Source organism: Atheta coriaria, unplaced genomic scaffold (assembly GCF_025399875.1).
Source record: "Atheta coriaria isolate IRGN ID8LTWV9N9 unplaced genomic scaffold, Caltech_Dcor_3.1 hic_scaffold_7_pilon, whole genome shotgun sequence".
NCBI lineage: Eukaryota > Metazoa > Arthropoda > Insecta > Coleoptera > Staphylinidae > Dalotia > Dalotia coriaria.
The window spans coordinates 3,264,199-3,287,231 of NW_027045449.1; the positions used below are offsets into that span (position 1 = coordinate 3,264,199).

The 23,033-nt window shown below is 34.2% G+C and overlaps 5 protein-coding genes and 1 long non-coding RNA gene across 8 annotated transcripts in view; 3 read left to right on the plus strand and 3 right to left on the minus strand.

The window, feature by feature from the left end:
- The window catches only part of SNF4Agamma (SNF4/AMP-activated protein kinase gamma subunit), a 33,877-nt gene extending 32,062 nt beyond the window's left edge, over positions 1–1,815 (plus strand). Inside the window, exon 10 of the mRNA XM_065308576.1 lies at positions 9–1,815. Coding sequence (XP_065164648.1) covers positions 9–254 — 246 coding nt within the window. The 3' untranslated portion in view covers positions 255–1,815. The remainder of the gene's footprint in view (positions 1–8) is intronic.
- An 8,633-nt stretch (positions 1,816–10,448) lies between these two features.
- On the minus strand, positions 10,449–13,223 carry LOC135796374 (uncharacterized). Its single transcript, XR_010549324.1, has 3 exons — positions 12,905–13,223; positions 12,734–12,771; positions 10,449–10,604 (listed from the first exon to the last, which is right to left on the minus strand). It is a non-coding gene; the product is annotated as an uncharacterized lncRNA (long non-coding RNA).
- Positions 13,224–13,614: 391 nt separating this feature from the next.
- mRpS14 (mitochondrial ribosomal protein S14) lies at positions 13,615–14,235 on the plus strand. Its single transcript, XM_065308516.1, has 2 exons — positions 13,615–13,787; positions 13,850–14,235. Exons 1-2 carry the CDS (start codon positions 13,719–13,721, stop codon positions 14,162–14,164), a joined length of 384 nt encoding a protein of 127 aa, XP_065164588.1. The 5' UTR covers positions 13,615–13,718; the 3' UTR covers positions 14,165–14,235.
- Positions 14,225–18,159, minus strand: MICU1 (Mitochondrial calcium uptake 1). 2 transcript variants are annotated; one of them, XM_065308508.1, is made up of 8 exons: positions 17,786–18,159; positions 17,463–17,634; positions 17,215–17,374; positions 16,653–16,690; positions 15,459–15,573; positions 15,000–15,402; positions 14,718–14,935; positions 14,225–14,655 (listed from the first exon to the last, which is right to left on the minus strand). In XM_065308508.1, the coding sequence occupies exons 1-8, from the start codon at positions 18,019–18,021 to the stop codon at positions 14,507–14,509; spliced, it is 1,491 nt and encodes a 496-aa protein (XP_065164580.1). In that variant the 5' UTR covers positions 18,022–18,159; the 3' UTR covers positions 14,225–14,506. The 2 variants fall into 2 exon arrangements, with proteins under 2 accessions (XP_065164580.1, XP_065164581.1); XM_065308509.1 differs by lacking the exon at positions 17,215–17,374 and adding an exon at positions 16,810–16,963 and having other exon boundaries at positions 17,786–18,158.
- A 259-nt stretch (positions 18,160–18,418) lies between these two features.
- Blos2 (biogenesis of lysosome-related organelles complex 1 subunit 2) lies at positions 18,419–19,311 on the plus strand. The gene is made up of 3 exons (XM_065308515.1): positions 18,419–18,578; positions 18,652–18,894; positions 19,001–19,311. The coding sequence occupies exons 1-3, from the start codon at positions 18,530–18,532 to the stop codon at positions 19,135–19,137; spliced, it is 429 nt and encodes a 142-aa protein (XP_065164587.1). The 5' UTR covers positions 18,419–18,529; the 3' UTR covers positions 19,138–19,311.
- LOC135796483 (uncharacterized) lies at positions 19,214–20,124 on the minus strand. Of its 2 annotated transcripts, XM_065308514.1 has the most exons (4): positions 20,022–20,124; positions 19,815–19,924; positions 19,550–19,758; positions 19,214–19,445 (listed from the first exon to the last, which is right to left on the minus strand). In XM_065308514.1, the coding sequence occupies exons 2-4, from the start codon at positions 19,906–19,908 to the stop codon at positions 19,314–19,316; spliced, it is 435 nt and encodes a 144-aa protein (XP_065164586.1). In that variant the 5' UTR covers positions 19,909–19,924; positions 20,022–20,124; the 3' UTR covers positions 19,214–19,313. The 2 variants fall into 2 exon arrangements, with proteins under 2 accessions (XP_065164586.1, XP_065164585.1); XM_065308513.1 differs by lacking the exon at positions 20,022–20,124 and having other exon boundaries at positions 19,815–20,005.
- Between the last annotated feature and the right edge of the window lie 2,909 nt (positions 20,125–23,033).

Sequence of the window (23,033 nt, forward strand, 5' to 3'; positions counted from 1 at the left end):
ATTTGCAGGATACTGAGTTATCAGCAGCGACAGAAGAAGCTGTTTCCGAGACAATCCCCGAGGAAGAAGAGCACGTACCTGAAGTAGAAGCGGTGGTAGAAGAAGCCGAACCCGATGATGTGCCCGACGATGAAAGCAAACACGAGGACTCGGACAATAGCTACCCAGATTCGCCCATCATCGAGAAGACGCCGTCGACGCTTAACCAAGAGAATCCAATCTTTCGCGAAGTAACTGTATCCGGCGGTGATTAAACAACTATTTCTCTCTTGCAACCTCCAACTTCAGCCGACTGACGGCATAGTAAAAAAGCGAACGCATTAATTTATTGATCGCAATCAAAATCAAGCACGAACAGCGATAAACAAACATAGCACGGGAACGATGCGGGTACAGAAAACTTTTTCGATATGTGTTTGAAATTGGGGCTTTCCTGTCGCTTGCCCTTATTATCTAATAATGTAATTCACCTCACCACCGATTTCACTTGCAAGCCTCAACTTCAGCGCCGCTAAGGAATGATGGATTTTTTAGTAGAGTTGACTTTGACCTCTTCGATATGATATTTGAAACGATTGATATCTGCGTGACGTGCACTTCAGATATTCGACTATAAGATTTATACACATGGAGTACGTTAGTTTTCTACATTTTTGTACTTAATTGTATATTGTACCAAAGACTGTGTATCTGAGTGCACAACTCACGCAGCCATTTTAGGATTATGTTAGTTTTTTGTTGTTATTTTTTTGGTTTTGTCTGGGAGCTGTAACAAATGTGCTACACATACCCCCCATTCATACAAACGTGCATGTGCTTAAACAAGAATTCAAACTTACTTGCTGTTTGATAATGATGGTGAAGCAAAATAATACCGAAACCATAAGTTACTCTAAGAATAACAATTTAAGTATAAGGTAATTGTTTAATTTGAAGAGAGAGGAACAAGAGTTGCATGAAGTGACTTCTTTGTTTAAGTAGTTTCCAATGTTACATTTTACAGCATACTTGAGAAATCATTGATTACAACTAACAAGCTGCATCTGCATTGTAGCTAAATTGTATGAACACATAGAATTTGCACATTAAAAGCAGTGTTTGGTGACTTCACAGCTAAATTGGATGCCGATAGAATACAATACGCAATTACTTATTAAATAAATAATTAAACTAACATGAGGGCGTCGGTCGCGTGCGAATGCACGCTTGAGGGACAAACAGTGCTTGCCATTTTAGGGCAACATATTGAAACACTATACGCGCATACTGCATTCAAAGAGATAGTTGAATAAAATGCACGGTTAACATTTTTGTATGATAATGCGCATTGCGGAACTGCGATACGATGAGATACTATTTAATTACTGTACAGTTAAAATCTACAACTAGAATATTATAATTAACAAGCAACAAAGCAAGACGATGAAGCAAAATACAAACGATTATGATAGCATGTTAACCAGAATACAGGACACGGTGTGTAGAAACAAATCCTGGTATGATAGTGAGAATGTTTTATAAAACAAATAATTGGTGATTTTCTAATAAGTATAAGTATTTATTGCTACTCGATGCGCGAATCACCTGCATGAACATTTGAATGAAGTTGCTGTGCGACGTGATACCCAGTGCGCCGCCGAAATCAAGATGTTCGTACTTCTTTGCGAAGAGATGATTCAGTGTAGATGTTTAAGGTGTACAACGATGATAGTGATTTTTGTTAGTCTCTTGGAACCTTAAAAAATAATAGCCTATATTGAATATAGTAATTTGGCTTCAGAAGTAATTCGAAACAAAGATGATATATAAAGCAAAGGCGTTTTAATTATTTTGTGATAATCACCGCATCAAATACTTCCAGAGTTTCCTTGTCCTTTTTTTGGTTTGAAGTATTAATAAAATAAATACACACCGAACACAATAACAAGTTTACTAAATTTAACAAACCCATAAAACTTATAGTTTAAACGGCAAAGTTACAGGCATATCAGGCATCTTATGGGAGGTATCTGTGTGGAGCATACACTGCACAACTTTTACTTATGTTGTGTTGTTGTTTTTAAAAAGTTGAATAAAGTAGAACTATAAATAGAAGAATCAAATATAAATAGTAAAAACACTCGGTGGTCGAGTGGAGACGTGCACCTGCTGGCATGCCAGCAGTCACGGATCGAATCTCAGGTATAGAAGGCATTTTTCTCAAATATAAAAATATCAGGTGCAATTTGGGTTGCAACGAAATATAAGAGAAATTGAAATACAAGTGAAGGCAATATGAGAAATATGAAAGCAAGTGGAGGAGCGGGAACAGAGAAATAGAAGAAGAACAAGGAGAAGCAGAGAAGAGTAAGAGACAGAAGGAAGAGAATAGAGTAGAGAAGAGGAGGAGATAGAAGAAAGAGCAACAGGGGTGGATGAGATTTTTAAATTTTTTGACACGTGTCGTTATAAGACAGTCTACGGTCGATCGCCCACTGCTTCGTTCCGTCCATTGCTCCCGGCCCAACCTACAGCTACGATATCTCTGCGCTTCATCCCCGAAATTATCAGGCATATCAACAATTTTTATGGTGGGGGATCACCCCCAGAGAGAGGGAACTCCTTATAAGGACAATCCTTTTAAGATCTGTAAAAATATTTCTAAGTTTTAAGTCGCCTCAAGAGAGGGGACACTTATAAATATTCTTACAAGTTCTGACCTGTAGCTGAAATGAAAGAAGGAGCACACAAATCACACAGGATACCTTAACAATTTTTATAGTGGGGATCATCCCCTGAGAGAGGGAACTCTCTTAGAGACCTGTTCCTGAAATGATAGAAGGGGTACGCTCAAAGCATAAGACATATTATTTCTGAACATTTCTTTATTAACAATAGAATACAAGTTTAGATTTCACAAGTCAACAAAATACATGTCGCCATATTGAAACAGGACTTACGACCCGTTTAGCCGCACACATGCCAGCAAGTACTACTTCATAATGTTCTACTGGGATAATGAAACTAGTAAATAGCCAATTTTCTAGGCGATTGAAAATGGAAACGAATATACAGGGTGTTACAAAAAGAAAATTTTAAGTGTAAACAAAAAACTCTCAACACTACAAATATCATTCATTTTTCACCCGAGGCTCCGGGAAACTAACATACAGGGTGTTCCAAAAAGAAAATTCAAAGGGGAATGAGGAAAACCCTAAAAACAACAGTTGAAGCAAGATTTTCATGGGCACAAAGGAAAATCAATATACAGGGTGTTTCAGAAAGAAAATCTCAAATTCAAAACAGAGAACACCCAAAACTCACAAATACAGGCGATTTTCTACGTAGTGTTAGGAGAACGAATATACAGGGTGTTACAAAAAGAAAATTTTAGAAACTACAAAGGAAGTCAATATTCACAATACGAAGAGGGAAATTTACAAATTAACAACAATATTTCAATATAAAATCAGAGATTTTACCCAAAAATCATCGGAAATGGAGCAAAAAGGTGCTACAAAATTAAAACACTTACATTTTAATATATTATGAATATATATTTATTAATTGATGATAGCATCAACTGTATAAGGTAAGCGACGAGTAAAGCATCATCATAAATTGATAGAATATCCGGCGGAAACCATTTAAATCAACACCCGGCAAGCGACGGCGCGTAACAACACAGTGGTTAAAGACGATAAAAATAACTATTTCTTTGTAAATATTAAAATATACTAAGGTTGCGAAAACTAAAAACTATTCAACGTTCAGATTTTATTTCAACAATAAATTATTCATTTAATGATGCAATTCGACGGCCGACGGCAAAGTGAGCGCGGTCGACAACACGAATATTGTCATTTTAATAATCCTCAGATAATTTTAAAAACCGTGCTTGTAATAATTAAATCAAGCATGTTATTTTTGGGAATTTTCGGAAACGCGACTAAGAAGAATTCGGATAAACATTCCACCACGTGTTTGTAATCTACAAAATTAATATCCCTCAGATAGAATAACTAATTTAAGTTAAATCCCCTTAACTTTCCGCGATAAATTTTATTTATCCACCTACCTGTGCATTGATGAGGAGATTTTCTATCCTGAAATATATTCTATCAACTGAAAACTCGCGCAGGGATTAACGTACACTTATTTCTCACTTAAGAAGACTCTAACCGCCATAAATTATTAAACAAAACAGGCACACATGTCCGTTCCGAATATTTAGCTGATGGCCGAAAGAATACACGACGATTAATCCAATTAAAATCTTAAAACGTAAGGCGACCAGAGAGACACGTTCGCGGACCTCGCGGTGAAACGACTGCCGTGTACGCCGTGCGAAGCCAGGTACAAGGCAGGTACGCAGCGATAACACGCGTCACTCGAACAAAAAAAGTTGTTTATACACAAACGTACTGATAAACACGTAGTTGAAAATACTAAACTAAAATTTACAATATTGAAATAGCACATATACACGGAATCTACTGTTACTTTCAATATTTGTCGGGCTTAAGAAAAGAATACATTGACTTTGGGATGTAATAAGATTGAGAAAAACCGCAATTTAATTTACCGTTACAAATAAATAATTTATTGCCTTCGTAAAAGTTTACTGTGTACCTCAGATAATTAAGTAATTGGTGATCACAATATCGGGCCTAATTTAAATATTCACTTCAATGAGCAAAAGGGGGTGCTGCGTCATGTTTTTTTGAGTATTTTTGGTAAGGAATATCATTTAACCTGAAAACGTTAGCGACCAACGGATTAAATATTATGAAATTTTGGAAAATTCTCTATCAAATAAAAGTATAAAATAATTAAATTTCCTGGGCTAAAACGTCCAAAAATAATTTATATTTTATGAATACGACTCACTTCTACCGCTACCTTCGTACGGTGCCCTGAACACGAGTCACTTCTACCGCTACCCTCGTACGGTGCCATGAACACGAGTCACTTCTACCGCTACCTTCGTACGGTGCCCTAAACACGAGTTACTTCTACCGCTACCTTCGTACGGTGCCCTAAACACGAATCACTTCTATCGCCACCCTGCTACAGTACACCGAATGAGACTCCACTAAATACCGACTACTACAGCGCAAACACACAACTTTCAATATAACTCGCGTATCGGAATTTTTTCGCAATAAATTTCAATACAGGGAAATAAAGAATTAAATTCTGCATCTGGGAAAATTATTCCGAACTTATTGTGACACCGCGTTCGCGTGTTATAAATTACAAAAAAACTACAATCCCAAGCGCTACGAGTACTAGTGCGTAAACACACAACGTTCAATATAACTCGCGTTACGGAATATTCCTGCAATAAATTGTGATACAGGGAAATAAAGAATTAAATTCCGCATCTAGGAAAATTATTACGAACCAAGTTTAAGACCGCGTTCGCGAGTTATAATAAAAAAACTACAATTCCTAGCGCAACGAGTTCGAATACAAGCGCGTATACACACATCTATCACTATAACTCGCGTTACGGAATTTTCTCACAATAAATTTCGATACAGGGAAATAAACAATTAAATTCCGCATCTGGGAAAATTATTCCGAACTAAGTTTAAGACCGCGTTCGCGAGTTATAATAAAAAAACTACAATTCCTAGCGCAACGAGTACAAGTGCGTATACACACAACTGTCATTATAACTCGCGTTATGGAATTTTCTCGCAATAAATTTCGAAACAAGGAAATACAGAATTAAATTTCACATCTGGAAAAATTATTACGAACCAAGTTTAAGACCGCGTTCGCGAGTTATAATAAAAAAACTACAATTCCTAGCGCAACGAGTACAAGTGCGTATACACACAATTATCATTATAACTCGAGTTACGGAATTTTCTCACAATAAATTTCGATACAGGGAAATAAAGAATTAAATTCCGCATCTGGGAAAATTATTCCGAACTAAGTTTAAGACCGCATTCGCGAGTTATAATAAAAAAACTACAATTCCTAGCGCAACGAGTTCGAATACAAGCGCGTATACACACAACTATCACTATAACTCGCGTTACGGAATTTTCTCACAATACATTTTGATACAGGGAAATAAAGCATTAAATTCCGCATCTGGGAAAATTATTACGAACTAAGTTTAAGACCGCGTTCGCAAGTTATAATAAAAAAACTACAATTCCTAGCGCAACGAGTACAAGTGCGTATACACACAATTATCATTATAACTCGCGTTACGGAATTTTCTCACAATAAATTTCGATACAGGGAAATAAAGAATTAAATTCCGCATCTGGGAAAATTATTCCGAACTAAGTTTAAGACCGCGTTCGCGAGTTATAATAAAAAAAACTACAATTCCTAGCGCAACGAGTTCGAATACAAGCGCGTATACACACAACTATCACTATAACTCGCGTTACGGAATTTTCTCGCAATAAATTTCGATACAGGGAAATAAAGAATTAAATTCCGCATCTGGGAAAATTATTCCGAACTAGGTTTAAGACCGCGTTCGCAAGTTACAATAAAAACTACAATTCCTAGCGCAACGAGTACAAGTACGTATACACACAACTATCATTATAACTCGCGTTACGGAATTTTCTCGCAATAAATTTTGATACAGGAAAATAAAGAATTAAATTCCGCATCTGGGAAAATTATTACGAACCAAGTTTAAGACCGCGTTCGCGAGTTATAATAAAAAAACTACAATTCCTAGCGCAACGAGTTCGAATACAAGCGCGTATACACACATCTATCACTATAACTCGCGTTACGGAATTTTCTCACAATAAATTTCGATACAGGGAAATAAAGAATTAAAATCCGCATCTGGGAAAATTATTCCGAACTAAGTTTAAGACCGCGTTCGCAAGTTACAATAAAAAAACTACAATTCCTAGCGCAACGAGTACAAGTACGTATACACACAACTATCATTATAACTCGCGTTACGGAATTTTCTCGCAATAAATTTTGATACAGGAAAATAAAGAATTAAATTCCGCATCTGGGAAAATTATTCCGAACTAAGTTTAAAACCGCATTCGCGAGTTATAATAAAAAAACTACAATTCCTAGCGCAACGAGTTCGAATACAAGCGCGTATACACACAACTATCATTATAACTCGCGTTACGGAATTTTCTCGCAATAAATTTTGATACAGGAAAATAAAGAATTAAATTCCGCATCTGGGAAAATTATTACGAACCAAGTTTAAGACCGCATTGGCGAGTTATAATAAAAAAACTACAATTCCTAGCGCAACGAGTACAAGTACGTATACACACAACTATCATTATAACTCGCGTTACGGAATTTTCTCGCAATAAATTTTGATACAGGAAAATAAAGAATTAAATTCCGCATCTGGGAAAATTACTACGAACCAAGTTTAAGACCGCATTCGCGAGTTATAATAAAAAAAACTACAATTCCTAGCGCAACGAGTTCGAATACAAGCGCGTATACCTACAACTATCATTATAACTCGGGTTACGAAATTTTCTCGCAATAAATTTCGATACAGGGAAATAAAGAATCAAATTCCGCATCTAGGAAAATTATTCCGAACTAAGTTTACGACCGCGTTCGCGAGTTATAATAAAAAAACTACAATTCCTAGCGCAACGAGTACAAGTGCGTATACACACAACTGTCATTATAACTCGCGTTATGGAATTTTCTCGCAATAAATTTCGAAACAGGGAAATAAAGAATTAAATTCCGCACCTGGGAAAATTATTCCGAACTAATTTTGAGACCGCGTTCGCAAGTTATAATAAAAAAAACTACAATTCCTAGCGCAATGAGTTCGAATACAAGCGCGTGTACACACAACTATCATTATAACTCGTGTTACGGAATTTTCTCGCAATAAATTTTGATACAAGGAAATAAAGAATTAAATTCCGCATCTGGGAAAATTATTACGAACCAAGTTTAAGACCGCATTGGCGAGTTATAATAAAAAAACTACAATTCCTAGCGCAACGAGTACAAGTACGTATACACACAACTATCATTATAACTCGCGTTACGGAATTTTCTCGCAATAAATTTTGATACAGGAAAATAAAGAATTAAATTCCTCATCTGGGAAAATTACTACGAACCAAGTTTAAGACCGCATTCGCGAGTTATAATAAAAAAAACTACAATTCCTAGCGCAACGAGTTCGAATACAAGCGCGTATACCTACAACTATCATTATAACTCGCGTTACGAAATTTTCTCGCAATAAATTTCGATACAGGGAAATAAAGAATCAAATTCCGCATCTAGGAAAATTATTCCGAACTAAGTTTACGACCGCGTTCGCGAGTTATAATAAAAAAACTACAATTCCTAGCGCAACGAGTACAAGTGCGTATACACACAACTGTCATTATAACTCGCGTTATGGAATTTTCTCGCAATAAATTTCGAAACAAGGAAATACAGAATTAAATTTCACATCTGGAAAAATTATTACGAACCAAGTTTAAGACCGCGTTCGCGAGTTATAATAAAAAAACTACAATTCCTAGCGCAACGAGTACAAGTGCGTATACACACAACTGTCATTATAACTCGCGTTATGGAATTTTCTCGCAATAAATTTCGAAACAGGGAAATAAAGAATTAAATTCCGCACCTGGGAAAATTATTCCGAACTAATTTTGAGACCGCGTTCGAAAGTTATAATAAAAAAAACTACAATTCCTAGCGCAATGAGTTCGAATACAAGCGCGTGTACACACAACTATCATTATAACTCGTGTTACGGAATTTTCTCGCAATAAATTTTGATAGAAGGAAATAAAGAATTAAATTCCGCATCTGGGAAAATCATTACGAACTAAGTTTAAGACCGGGTTCGCGAGTTATAATAAAAAAAGTACAATTCCTAGCGCAACGAGTTCGAATACAAGCGCGTATACACACAACTATCATTATAACTCGCGTTAGGGAATTTTCTCGCAATAAATTTTGATACAGGGAAATAAAGAATTAAATTCCGCATCTGGGAAAATTATTCCGAACTAAGTTTAAGACCACGTTCGCGAGTTATAATAAAAAAAAACGTTTAACTATCCTATATAGAGAATATTATAGAGAATAGTTTGTAGATTAAGACGCTGCGATCAGATCCTATTTATCTTTTTTAGTTTACGAGATATTCGCGATTGAATAAAATGGGCAAAAATTGATAAATGTCACATTTTAGCACTTTTAGTCGCGTTTTTCGACCTTTTACTCTAGGAAATATAATTATTTTTTATTTTTATCTGATAGAGAATTTTCCAATCTTTCATAATCAACAATTCGTTGGTAGCTATCGCTTTTAGTTTAAGAGATATTAATTATCAAAAATCGTCGAAAAAAAGTATCAAGCACCCCTTGGCAATTTTTTCTTAAGAATCAAAATTTCATCTCTCAGATTTCCGTTTTAACTATCCTCTCTGATAGAGAATAGTCCGTACATTAAGTCGCTGAGATCAGATCCTATTTATCTCTTTTAGTTTACGAGATATTCGCGATTGAATAAAATGGGCAAAAATTGATAAATGTCACATTTTAGCACTTTTAGTCGCGTTTTTCGACCTTTTACTGTAGGAAATATAATTATTTTTTATTTTTATCTGATAGAGAATTTTCCAATCTTTCATAATCAACAATTCGTTGGTAGCTATCGCTTTTAGTTTAAGAGATATTAATTATCAAAAATCGTCGAAAAAAAGTATCAAGCACCCCCCCTTGGCAATTTTTTCTTAAGAATCAAAATTTCATCTCTCAGATTTCCGTTTTAACTATCCTCTCTGATAGAGAATAGTCCGTACATTAAGACGCTGCGATCAGATCCTATTTATCTCTTTTAGTTTACAAGATATTCGCAATTGAATGGGCGAATGAGAGTCAGTTCATCCACGTACGGTGCCCTGAACACGAGTCACTTCCACCGCTGCCCTTGAATGGTGCCCTGAATACAAGACACTTCTACCGCTGCCCTCTTTTAAACAAAAATCGTAAGCGCCAACACAACAAAGAATATGAAAGTTTGGAAAATTCTCTACCAGGTAATAATTAAAATATTTTTTCCGTGGGATATATGCGATCAATACTAAACAACAATATGCTACATGCAATATGAGCAGATTGCAACGCGATACAGAAAACCTTGTTTATATACAAACGTTGAAAAATACCCATCCATCTATGAATTAAATAGTAAATAAAAATTAAAAAATTTCGAAAATTTTCCTAAAAGCAAATGGTTTATAAATTATTCTCGCCCTCTCCTAATTTCCCAATTTGAATACCCTATTTTATGAAGAATTTGCCGAAGATTTACAATCTTCAATCCAAAATACGAGTAATTGGAACTGAAAAAACCGAGACAAAAATGAGTATCGCTGTATTGCTTCTTGCGCTTTTGTAAGCGAAGGAAAAACTAAACAGTTAATTTTGAGAAAAGCGGGCACGCGACTATCTTAAGTATTTGCAACACGCGATGGAACGCGATAAAGCACAACAACGTAAATACAAACTAATGGAGGACGCTGAAATTAAAACGAAAAATATAATTGAATTATAAACTTACCAATGCAAAACTCATGGATTTCAAGGCATGGCAAATACTATAAATAAAAAGAGAAAACATAAGTTAAAACAAAAATATTTCATTCGGTTTAGTAATATTATAATCACAAAGCGGAGAAAAACAAACAATCTGTGCTGTTCTGTTACAAGTTACTTACATCAGTACGATGGGTCATCCTCATGATGAATATCATATCAACATGGGGGCGATACACTTAACCGGCATTTATGGACTATATACGCGCAAACAGTAAATAACTTAACTACAGTCGATTGATGATCGAACATAATGCGAATTTAGAAAGTAGATGTCCGGACAAACAATACGAGTCGCATAAATTACGTCTAGATCATCCAGAGACCGGCACGAAACTGGCTGCAAATTGTGCAAGCAACAACGCGACAGTTTATGACAAGAAAGCAATAGATGCGCAAAGCCGGCGGCGCGTCGATGGCACGCGACCTTGTGCGCGACTTGCAATAGACACGGTACGTGTGAAAAGAACTAAACTAAAATGTGCTGCATGCGACAGCGCGACGATGGCAGGCGACCTTATGCACGAAAAGGCAATAGACACGGTACCTGCGATATGAATTAAACTAAAATGTGCTACAGCGCGACGATAGACGAGAATATTACGCATAGCATCTAGAAAATCATGGAATCATATCAAGTATCCCCCTTGCCAATTTTTTCTTATGAATTAAAACAGTGAATATCTTCTAAAGTTCTAAACTAAACGAGATAGCAACCAGAAAATTAAAGATTATGGAAGTTTGAAAAATTCTATATCAGATGGAAATTTAAAATAATTTAATTTACTGGGGTAAAAGGACTAAAAACGCGACTGAAACTGCTCAAAATTGTAATGTTGCAATTTTTGACGATTTATTTCAATTGAGAATATCTCGTAAACTAAAAGAGATAAAAATGAGCGAATCGTAAAGTCTTAAGCTAGGAACAATTCTCTATATAATAAGCTAGTTAAATTGGAAATCTAGATGGTACCCTACGCAAGTCATTTTTACCGTTACCTTTATACGGTGCCCTGAACGCGACTCACTTCTACCGCTACCCTCGTACGATGCCCTGAACGCGAGTCACTTCTACCGCTACCTATATACGGTGTCCTGAACGCGAGTCACTTCTACCGCTTCCCTTGTACGGTACCCTATACACGAGTCACTTCTACCGCTACTTTTATACGGTACCCTGAATCAAGTCACTTCTACCGCTACCCTCGTACGATGCGAGAGAGTATATGTGTCCGCTAATCATTCTAAAATGATTTATAATAAAACTGAAATGTTCGTGATGGTAGTGGTGCATATTTTTATTGAATAAAGTATTTGAATTATGAATTACCTGTAAGAATTAGCTCGTTTATTTATGAAACTGTGACGTGTAGGATAGACAGCGATGGTTACAACAATATCAGACTGCACTACACTCACACGAACAAACACACACACTTACACACCATAAAAATCACGATTCATTTACATTTCACGCCCGATTAGCACAGTATCAAACATGCCATTAAAATAAAAGAAACACACGATGTTCAATCGAATACAGCCGCAATTTAACAAACTAAAATCACAATAAACGTGAGGAGACGCAAAATAAGCGCGCGGATTACTAGACAACCGGCGCGAAACTGTTGGTAATCCGCTGGACAAGCCGAAAACGCGAGAACTACAACCGGCGATTTGTTTCGCACGGCACTCCGGCGCCTATTGGAAACACTATAACACAGCGGAGCGTATATAATAAAAAGTTGTTTACAAAACAACGATATTGAGAACTGTGTTCACAACGAATACAACCAGACGTTAGTTGAATGCAAAAATGTGAAATATGTAAACGTTAATATTCTTGAAGAAATACGAAACTAAATTGCTTGCATTTTCAACTTAGCTATGTTCATAAATTATTTAGATTTAAATAATAATGACATAGGTATATGATATTTCATTACATCATAAGTTTAACGCTTTCAGTTTTGCGATTTATACAAAAAAGAACTTACCTACACATTCAGTCAAATTGCCGGAAAATTAGGTTTGTGAAGCAAACTTTTACAAAAATAAACAAAAATTCCGCGTCAAAATTTAATAATTTTTAATTTTTATCATGTTTTAAAGATTTAATTATTTTACTTACCATGGTATCAAACACCGCAAATCTAAGGCATTAAGATACTGAAATAAAGAAGAAAGAAGATATAAATTAGATTATTTAGAACAATTTTAAAAATCCTCTGTGTTCCTTCGGAAGTCAGTTTTTCCGATAGAGTCTGTGACATTATAGAATTAAACAAACAATGATATTTACCTGGTAGCATATTAACGTTTTTGCAGAAGACAAAAGTAGTTTTCGCGATCCAGAAATAAGTGTGCACGAATTTATAACAATATCTTTGACAATCTAAGAGAATATCGACGGTTAGCGTCCGACGGCAACTCACACAAGATCACACGCGGAAACATTCGTAACACAATAATTTAGCATTTACGAAAATTCGACACACGATAAATCATTAGCAAAACACCAAACCCGACTGATAAATATAAATAATGGCTATGCCAAACAAATATCACGCAAACAATCGATTCTAAGAAAGCAAGTGATATGCCGCAGCCAATCATAAATGCGTTGCACCACGGCAACAGCACACGGTAAACTGCTTGCGCTCGACTAGTTTTCGTTAAATTGTGTATCGTTGCGCCACCTATGATTGCTTTACAATACTTCAAGAAAATTCAACCATATTTAAAACAACTAAATACAATATAGCTGCATCAATTTCTAAACATTATAAAAAGCTGGTATTTATTGCACTTACTCGAAAAGTGTGAATATATTTATCTTAGGTATATATTTTTCCTATATATTTATCTATGTATTGAAAAAATTGAGTATTTAAATACTTTTGTTTTCTAAGTTTAGGTGTAATTCAACGTAGTAATTGAATATATTATAAATGTTAATAGCGTTTTATTTTTGTCCTCATACAATAAAACGTTTTAATTTCAATACTCGTGCCACCATTTCTGGACTTACTGAGTCTAACCTCACAATTCCACCAGTATATTATTACACTGTGAAAACGTCTTCTATGTTTAATTTCATTAAAATATAAACAAAAATGGCTCTAAATATGTTAACTAAGGTCACAAATTTATTAAAAGGAACATCCCAAGTCCTAAACACCTCCGTATGTATTAAAATTCTTGTATTTTTATATCAAAATGATAGCTTTTCATAATTATATCTTAGGTAAGAACAAAATGGGTTAATGCAAGAATGATACGCGACGTAAAACGACGTGTGATGGCTACTGATATGGCCAAAGATCGTCTACGCGTCAACTCGCTGCGAAAGAACGATATCCTGCCTCAGGAGCTTCGCGATATAGCATCCGCTGAGCTGCATGCATTTCCGCGTGATTCCTGTCCTCGTCGCATTGTCAACCGTTGCGTCCTTACTTCACGTCCACGAGGAACCATAGTCAAGTGGAGGGTCAGTAGGATTATGTTCAGACATCTTGCTGAATACAATAAATTAGCAGGTGTACAAAAAGCTTTGTGGTAATGAAATTCAGCTGAATCACAATTATACCAACAGATTATTAGTTAATTAATAAATAACATATCCACAAAGAACATATTATTTTACTCACAAGTCTATCATGTTACAATAAGTCAAGTTTTCAGGATTATATAGTTCAACATCATAGAATAACTGTATAAACTGGTAGGACTAGAAATATTTTGTTCACTGGGCAATAAAACTTTAAGTAGCAATAGAACAATATAAATAATAGTAACAATCCAAGGAACCTTCTAGTAGTTAATCATATATGATTGAATTATTTACGCTCGCTTAAATTTAAAAGTATTCTTTGGAAGGCGTTTAAGAACTTTTAAACTAAGTTTATAACGGTCCGAGTTTTGTTTCTTTGGCGCATTTAACAGCAGACATCATAAACTTGACAAAGCCTGTATCTTTAGGTTTCTCTAGGCCACGCATTAATCTGTTTTTCATCACGGCAATAAATTCTCTGTTACTCAATTGACCATCCACTGTAAATAAAAATAATATTGTTGGATATGTACATATGATGTACGAAACCTTTGCAACTTACGATTTTCATCAAAAATTGTAAAAACAACATTTACAACGTGATCGCTCAAATCAACATGCGCCACAGTTTTAGCAACATGTTTCAATGTTGCTTGATCAATCGATGCACCAGCAATATGGTAGAAGGTTAATGCCGTGTCTACATCGTTGATGTTGTTCAAAAAATGGAAGAAGTTCAGATAGTCAGTGCGGGATATTCCAGTGCCAGTTTCTTTGAACCTTTGTAGTCAAAATAAAACACCAGATAAAATGATTTATAGAATAAAATTGATTTTGGACTTACATCTTTTTAACACGCTTTAGCATCTTGACTTTCTTCTTCTGTGGGTACCCACCGTAAGCTAGCAACAACTCAGTAAAATCTGCCTCACTAATATTGCCATTCTCATCAGGATTTTTGCGATGAAACTCTAAACTCAAGATTTCCTTCTGCAACTGCTCCTGAAAATCAAGGAACTTTTCGATTGTCAGTTTCTCCTTCAACTTTGGACCAAAAAAGTAAGTCGTCAGCGCAGAATTGACACCTTTGAAGGTATTGCCAGTATTGGAGTGATCACGATGACGTGAACCAATGCTCGTTTGTTGTCGGATCAACGTGGCAACTTTCTCAAACTCCTCACAGTCGACATCCCCGTCACCATTTAAATCAAACATGCTGAAAGCAATCTCGAAGTGTCTCCTAGAAGCTAAACACCAACAAAATACATTATTTGAAAACACGAGTAATAATTTTGACACTTACTCGAAAGAACAGTTAACAAAAAGATATAATCAGAAAAAGTGATCAATCCAGAACTGCCAAGTTTGTAGAAAATACTATCTTTATCCAGAGTTAAATCCAAACGATCCTGCAGAGTCTGTGAAACGTAACCTCAATTATCATCTATTAAACATGCGTCGCATCTGTCAAAGCTTGAAACTTTAAAACGCCTACTTGTATATATCAGATAAAACGCTCCTAGTTTACGGAAAAAACTGGTGTGATATTGATCAGCATGTGTACTTCGGCGACAATGTGTGATATAGGCATATTGTTTAAAATTATTGATATGTAAAAGAGTTGTCATGTCGTTTTGGTGGGTGTAAATCGGTTTCTCATACAAACAGAATAATATCGTAAATAGAAAACGTCAAAAATCTAACTACTAAACGCAAATCTGGTGCTACATGCATGCGGCTTCGCTAATTTCGTCACAAATTGCAATCAGATTTCAAAAATAATACAAAACTTTCACACGCACGACATCGAACTAAAAAACTTTTAGAGTTTATCTGGTTTGAAAATTTAAACTTTGATACTTGGATAGAAGAAAATATCGAAGAAAAACAGGTGCAAAGGAAGTCAGTTTATATTACCTCTTTAAAAAGCTGCAAAATACACATATCACATCAGTAATAGTCAAAAAAATGGGTTGATATGAGAGAGGTGATAAGAGGAAATCATATACATTTACATTTGAGAATCGACGATAACAATTGTGAAAGAATTTAAAACAAAATGGTTGGCACTATGATCTCATGAGAAATGCATCGTGAGAGTGATAATTATTTAAACATTGAGTTGGCATCAAGGCTTCAGGCGTTTGTTGGGCATCAGGCTGAATAAGGGGTTCATATGAAAAGAACATACAGAGAGAAATTTTGTGATTGACAACATTCAATAAAATTCAAAGAACGTGTTCGAACGTGGGAACAATCGGCCAGAGAATCAAATAAAGAGAAATTCAAGTAAACAAAACGCCATTTTGTTCAAATGATCAATGATCAAATAAAAACACAACCTCAATTTTAAGCGCCGTTTGTTTCTTCACATTTTCATTGTCTGAGCATTCAAATGAGAAAAGTTAAGAACAAAATTCGCGGATTATACATTACCCATGCCTTTTTTGCTTGATGTTCAGTCTTTGAATGTAAATTAATAAAGTTTTTTACTTACTTTTGGGTCGTAACGCTTGAACTGGTCCAATCCTAAACCTAAACACAGAAAAATAGTTAGACACCATGACAGAGTAAAAATGAAAGTTTAGTTTCAGTTAATCAAACATAGAAAACAGTGAAGCATGAAAATATGAATGGATTTTAACTGCACTAACCATCGGGTTGTTTCAAACCGGGCGTAATCGAACGCAGGAAATCATCGGGAGTCATGTAAATATCGGAATGATCGGCCGATTGTAACGTCGCAAAGTATCGGAATACTTTGTCGGGCGTCGAATAGTGACGGATGCGGTTCTCATACTCAATTATCTGTGCAAACAACAAAGCAAGGAACGGTCACATAAAGCCTTCGATTAGTATAATTAGTTTAGCAATGAACCCCATTAAAAACAAAACAAATTTCATTTCAAATTCATTCTAAACTAGAGTTATTTTTATTCTCGTATAATGGCAAGCTGTGAGCTTCTTGATGATTAATTTGTTAGTCTTGCATTTGTCTTAATGTCTCAATCTAATCTAGCAAAGTTAAAATGTGTCTCCCATGTTATAAGTTCCGTTACCCTCGGGTTGCCGCATCCCTGGAGTAATAGCTCGCAAAAAATCATCGGGCGTCATGTAAGTCTCGACACCGCTCGGGGTGACAACTTTAATTGTCGCAAAATATCGGAATATTTTGTCGGGGGCCGAGTAAGACCGCAATCTATTTTCATATTCAATAATCTGTATATTCAAAGAATAGTCATACTACAGTCTTCATCAAAACTAGTCAAACAAATAAAGAAACTAAAATTTATAAGGATTTTTGTACCTTTCTCTCGCGGAAACCAATCTTTTCCTTCTTCTTCTTTGCTGGTTTGTCGCTCTCTTCCTCATCGTCACTGTCGCTTTCTTCATCTTCAGTTTCAGCATCTGATGATTTAATTTCATTGTGTTTGGGCTCTGAATGTGCTTTCACAGCAGGAAATAGCTTCGCTTTAAACCTGTTCCATTACATTTGAATTAGTATCATAGTTCTGGTTAAAAATAATAAACAAAATACATAAAAGAACTTTAACATAATCAATAAAGTAGCATTTCAGTTTGAAACTAAAAATTCATTTCAAAGAAGTGTAATTTGTTGTAATAACTTACCATCTATAATTTATGAGTGGTAAAGTAAGGCACGCCAACAAGAATGTTATCCAGGCCTTGGTTATACCTGGCATGGGCTTTATTCTGTGCCCAAAGTTCTTGTACTCTCTTCTCTGCTGGTGATCATTATTTATTTGCTTTTGTGCAACTGAGAGTAAAGCAGGTCTGATTGCATTCTGTCTGATGAGATTCGCCCTTGCCGTATAGGCCAAGACGCTGCAGAGCTTCGAATACATCACTACCGGTGTTTTTATTCTTTGGATGCACTGTTCTTTAATGAAAAGTGTTATATTATTTATCAATAACCACAATAACCATGTCAAGGTAATGCGATACAGGCACTGCACCTCGCCTTTGCAGATGTAATTTAACGACAAAGTTGGAAGATGGGTTTATTTTGAGCTAGACAAAAATGGGTATATGGCAAATCAGCTGTTATACAGCGCGTTGTTTGAAGTCTAAAATCAAACATTTTACAGTTTTTACTTGTTTAGATATAATTGTATCAATACACTGAATAATTTAATTTGATTTCAATTAATATTAATAACTAATAACATAACATTTATTTATACAATGATTCCTGCAAGTAGTCAAATATTTCGTTTATTAGTTTCTTGCAGAGCGCCCCCTTCAGGAAGTTTCCTAAAGTAACTTTGAAGGAGACCAGAATAACCTTTCCAAATAAACAAATCTTGCAAAACATTTGAATAAATCGCTTAAAAATAACAACACAATATAAAAATGCAAGAGGATATGGATTCTGATGGGATTACAGATTCACCAAAGAAAGGTATACATACTTAAGAATTTATTTAGCATTATAACTTGGTTATTTGATTGTTAATATCCAAATAATCAATCAGGTCCAACACTTTCTACTTCAACATCCAGTTTTGAGGCCCTGGATCCCCACGACCCTAATTTAAGCCGTCTGGCGACCACAATGTTTAATAAAACTGCTGAATATTTATATGGGGAATTGACCTCCACATTGGATGACTACAAACTTATTGAAAACATGAACAGAGCAACTATCACTAAATACTCTGACATGAAACATATTACCGGAAATATAGCTAAAGGGATGACTGATTTAAATGAAAAATGTAAGTTTACAAGGTTTTTATTCTCGAAAAATTATTTCCAGACATAAAAAACTCCTTATTAGTGCAATTTATTACATTAAACTAAATTTAACATTCTCCATTTCAGGCAATACTCTGCAACCTTATTTAGATCAAATTGAACAAATAGAAGACAGTGTTGTGAAGCTTGAACAAGCTGCATACAAACTGGATGCTTATTCAAAACGCCTAGAAGCGAAATTTAAGTCACTCGAAAAGCGATAACCGTTTATAAAATAATTTGACATTCCTTTTGACAGACAAAATAATTAATCCCTAGAAAACTAAGAAAACATGTTAATAACTTTATCCAATAATTTAATATGATTTTGTTATGTATTTGTTACTGTATTGTTGACTGTATACTGGATTTAAGACATTATACGCATTTTGCACTTGCATTATCGTTTCTCTTGTGTGAGCACTTCCTGTACCTTATCTCGAGCCTTTTCGTCAACGCAGTTATCATATTCGGTGACTTGTTCCGCACATTTGATTGGGCACTCTCTATTGTTCTCATAACACTTAGAAATCTACAAAAAAAACAATTCACAGAAAGTAAAATTAATGTTTGTTGATAATTTACTCAGAGTTGGCTTAATATGATGATATTTAATTCATTTTTGTTAATATTTACCACTTCGCTTTCACAAATCGACGATTTAATCGAAATATCCTCGACAACTGCTTCCAAATGCTCAAGCAACATCTGCACCCGTGATGGTGTCAACCCATAAGCTCTACTATGACTGTCGTCCATGCAACGAAGCTCATTGAAGAGCTCCTGATCGCCGACGTTGTCCATTGCGCGCATTTCAGCAGCGGTCAATCCTTTTGGTGGTCTTCCTGTTTAAAATAAACAAAATAATAATATGTACGTACAAAATAAATGGTAAAATGACCTTCGGAGAATTTAAGCACCAAGTCTTCGCTGAACGTAAACACGCTGTGGTTGGTAGCGGGTCCGCACGATTGGCATTTGAAAGCGTTGCCCATTATTTTGTAATTTTGGCTGTTTGAAAAAATGAACGTTGAAGAATGAACAGTTAGACAAATACATAAACGTCAGAATCATTATTTAATTGACGTATTTATGTTTATTTCCGTACCTTAGAAACAAAACAAATCAAAACTTTGACTTTGTCTTCGTAAAAATGTATTCAGCTTTTTACTTTCTTGTTCAGAATCCAGTATGTGTTGATTTTACCAATGAGACTTGAAATTTTATTTTAAACAAATGAAAAATGCTAAAAACGCACTTCAACGCACTCTTAGATTCAATTTTTTAGCGATAAAAATGATTTAATGTCTATTCCAATTTTCATCCCTTATTTAACACCGTTTAATTAACAATTTTGAATATTTTAATAGTTATTCTGCTATTCAAGGCAAAAACAAATTAAATAAATCTTAAATCATCAAAATTTGTTCAGCCGTTATTGAGTTATAAATGCTATAACTAACAGAACAGAAAAAAATGTAAAAAAGTGATAAAAATTGTTCAAAATGTCAAAATCTAGAAGAAAACATCAAAATACCAACAGAAGCTAATAATTCTACTAAACGGATATGCATTTCTTGCACGCAAAGTAATTTGCATAATAAATCGTAATTCATTTACATTTAAATTCGATAGCAACGACAGCAAAAACTAATGAAACTAAAACGCACATTTATGAATCATTACAAGCAGGATCATAAGGTTACGCTTGCATCCTTGACGTCGAATCTTTTTCAAACAACGAATTCCGCTTCATTAAAAGCGTGTTATTCTCACGTTGTGTGCGCACACACAATGCTTCAATAATTAAATAAAAAATCGTTTAATTTGGTTGATGAACAATGCGAAACCATCAAAACACACTTAGTGCTACTTTATAAATGCAATTATAATTAATAACTTAATCATTACACAATTGTTTGATATTAATTAGCATTGAAATCAAAACATTTACGTAGAAACTTATCCTTGAACTTAAATCGAATCGTCAATCAATATTTTGGTACATTAAGTAGAATTCCAAACGTAGATGATTTTGTTTTTTGTTGATTGGCACTTGTTATGAGGAAATAACGAGTTATCGCATTTCGCAGACTCTAATAACACGTTGTTTTATTATTTATTAACGCGTTAATATTTAGGGAGGGAAGCGGTCATAATATAATGTGGAATCAAAGTTTGTGACGAAATTCACACGCATCTCTCATCGATCATCATCGATTAGGAGTAATAATTTCGAGGAATCGTGAAACATTAAATCATTCAAAGGTTGAATAAAATCGCGTGTTGATGGCAATATATTTGGGTAAATATCAAAACAAATAACTGTTTAAAAATTACAAGCATTTATCATTCCATTGCTACATAAAAATCAATTATTCAATTTTATTTTTACGTTTTTAACCAAACTTTTGAGCTGTATTTGAAAAAAATTTAAATTTTGCAAATAAAAATTGAGTTTTCTACAATATATTCTATAAATACGATAATAGTTATTAGTATATTTTAACTTAAAAGATATAAATTGTAATTATTTACTAACTAATTAACGATTTTACAGATTATAGTTGCCAAACGTGGCGCATGCGTTTCATGATTCGCATGTGCGCTTATAATTAACCGCACATTAATTATTTTAACACAATAAAATGTTAGCTGTATGAAATCTAATCGAATTAAATATGCAAATGATCTCACAGTATCCGATCCTGACGTTTAAATTCGTGTTAAATTCTTAATTTGTTATTGTGCGATATGCAGCGTGGAATTTCCAGCATCCTTCGCGGATGTGTGTGTGAGTGTCGATTAGATAAACTAAAATAAAGTAATTAATATATTCAAATACAATTTCGTATAGTTTATTAATCTGTACGTCATTAAAACATAATTACTTTCATAGCTGGATTGCGGTTGTAGTTTTATTTGTGAATAAATCGTACGGTTTATGCATTTTATTGCCGATTAGTTGAAATTGAAAATATTACTTAAAATTATTTTACGGATTTAATTTTTGCGTATTAAATGTTAAGATATTATTTTGACACCAGAAAAAAAGTTTTAATTTTGGCTTTTGTGCGCTTCCTATTTAATTAAATTTATCTCCATTCATATTCATTAGATTACTTCTCATTTGTTTATATTTCTAAAGTATTATATGGCATAATAAATGTGCATAATCTTAAACATGTGGGTTGTACGATTGTTGATTGTCTTTGATCTCATCCATCGTGAATTGAAGCTTAAAACTTAAGAATATTAGGTCATAACTATGACAATAAATGCGAATGACAATTTTTAATGATGATGAAATAGATACAGTGTCATCATAAACTATAATAAGACGTGATATTATAGATTTTTGCAAAAAATTATTGAAAATGTTTTAGTGTAAATATAAAAATTAAACATTTTGTTAAAAGTGAATCCTTCTTCTTCTTTATAAAGGTCATAATATGATGAAAACGATTCATTTGACATACTTGACAAACGAATATGCGTATGAAATACTAAGAAACTTAAATATACATTCAGGTTGTTAATAATCTGAATAATCTTAGTATAATAATATTAAAAGATAGAATAACATTCTTAGGATATTTCCAAAGTTTCAGGTGTTAAATTAATCTATTGCCATGAGTTTTTCTTCGCATTTTTCGTCGAATATCAAATGTCAATTACATGAATAAATAAGTAACTTCCTAGACGGATGTTGACGAATTTTTCTAGAAGATTAATCAGGAAAAGAAGCAAAATAACAATTCGTAGTTTTGAATTTATATTTATCAGACACTTATAATTTTTAACTTTTATGGCGATTCATAAATTTGGATGAAACAAACTCCTAAATGAACCTTTGTTGGGAAGACGTCTTGTTGTGCGAAAACCGCAAATATTTCAATTTTTATTACACATACAATGTGTCCTAATCATTAAGGATATAAACATTTAAAAAGAACTTAATTTGTTTGAATAACATTAACATTTAACACCTTAAATACTTTGGAAATATCTAGTTTTTTACTTACAAACCACAAAAATAAGAACTAAACTAATATATAGAATTCTCAAAAATTCGATGATGTTCCTAAAATGTAGATATTGTAAGTGGGTACATAATTCA

Bases quoted from the DNA above. Each gene is read 5' to 3' on its own strand.
- LOC135796483 (XM_065308514.1), bottom strand. From the start codon at position 19,908: ATGGGCAACGCTTTCAAATGCCAATCGTGCGGACCCGCTACCAACCAC. The intron at 19,759-19,814 runs GTCATTTTACCA...TATTTTAAACAG, and splicing joins GGTGCTTAAATTCTCCGAAG to GAAGACCACCAAAAGGATTG. The intron at 19,446-19,549 runs GTAAATATTAAC...TTTTTTTTGTAG, and splicing joins CGATTTGTGAAAGCGAAGTG to ATTTCTAAGTGTTATGAGAA.
- mRpS14 (XM_065308516.1), top strand. From the start codon at position 13,719: ATGGCTCTAAATATGTTAACTAAGGTCACAAATTTATTAAAAGGAACA. The intron at 13,788-13,849 runs GTATGTATTAAA...ATTATATCTTAG, and splicing joins CCCAAGTCCTAAACACCTCC to GTAAGAACAAAATGGGTTAA.
- MICU1 (XM_065308508.1), bottom strand. From the start codon at position 18,021: ATGTATTCGAAGCTCTGCAGCGTCTTGGCCTATACGGCAAGGGCGAAT. The intron at 16,691-17,214 runs GTAACGGAACTT...TTCTGTGTTTAG, and splicing joins AGGGATGCGGCAACCCGAGG to GTTTAGGATTGGACCAGTTC. The intron at 15,574-16,652 runs GTAAGTAAAAAA...TACGTTTCACAG, and splicing joins TCAAGCGTTACGACCCAAAA to ACTCTGCAGGATCGTTTGGA.
- Blos2 (XM_065308515.1), top strand. From the start codon at position 18,530: ATGCAAGAGGATATGGATTCTGATGGGATTACAGATTCACCAAAGAAA. The intron at 18,579-18,651 runs GTATACATACTT...ATAATCAATCAG, and splicing joins TACAGATTCACCAAAGAAAG to GTCCAACACTTTCTACTTCA. The intron at 18,895-19,000 runs GTAAGTTTACAA...TCTCCATTTCAG, and splicing joins GACTGATTTAAATGAAAAAT to GCAATACTCTGCAACCTTAT.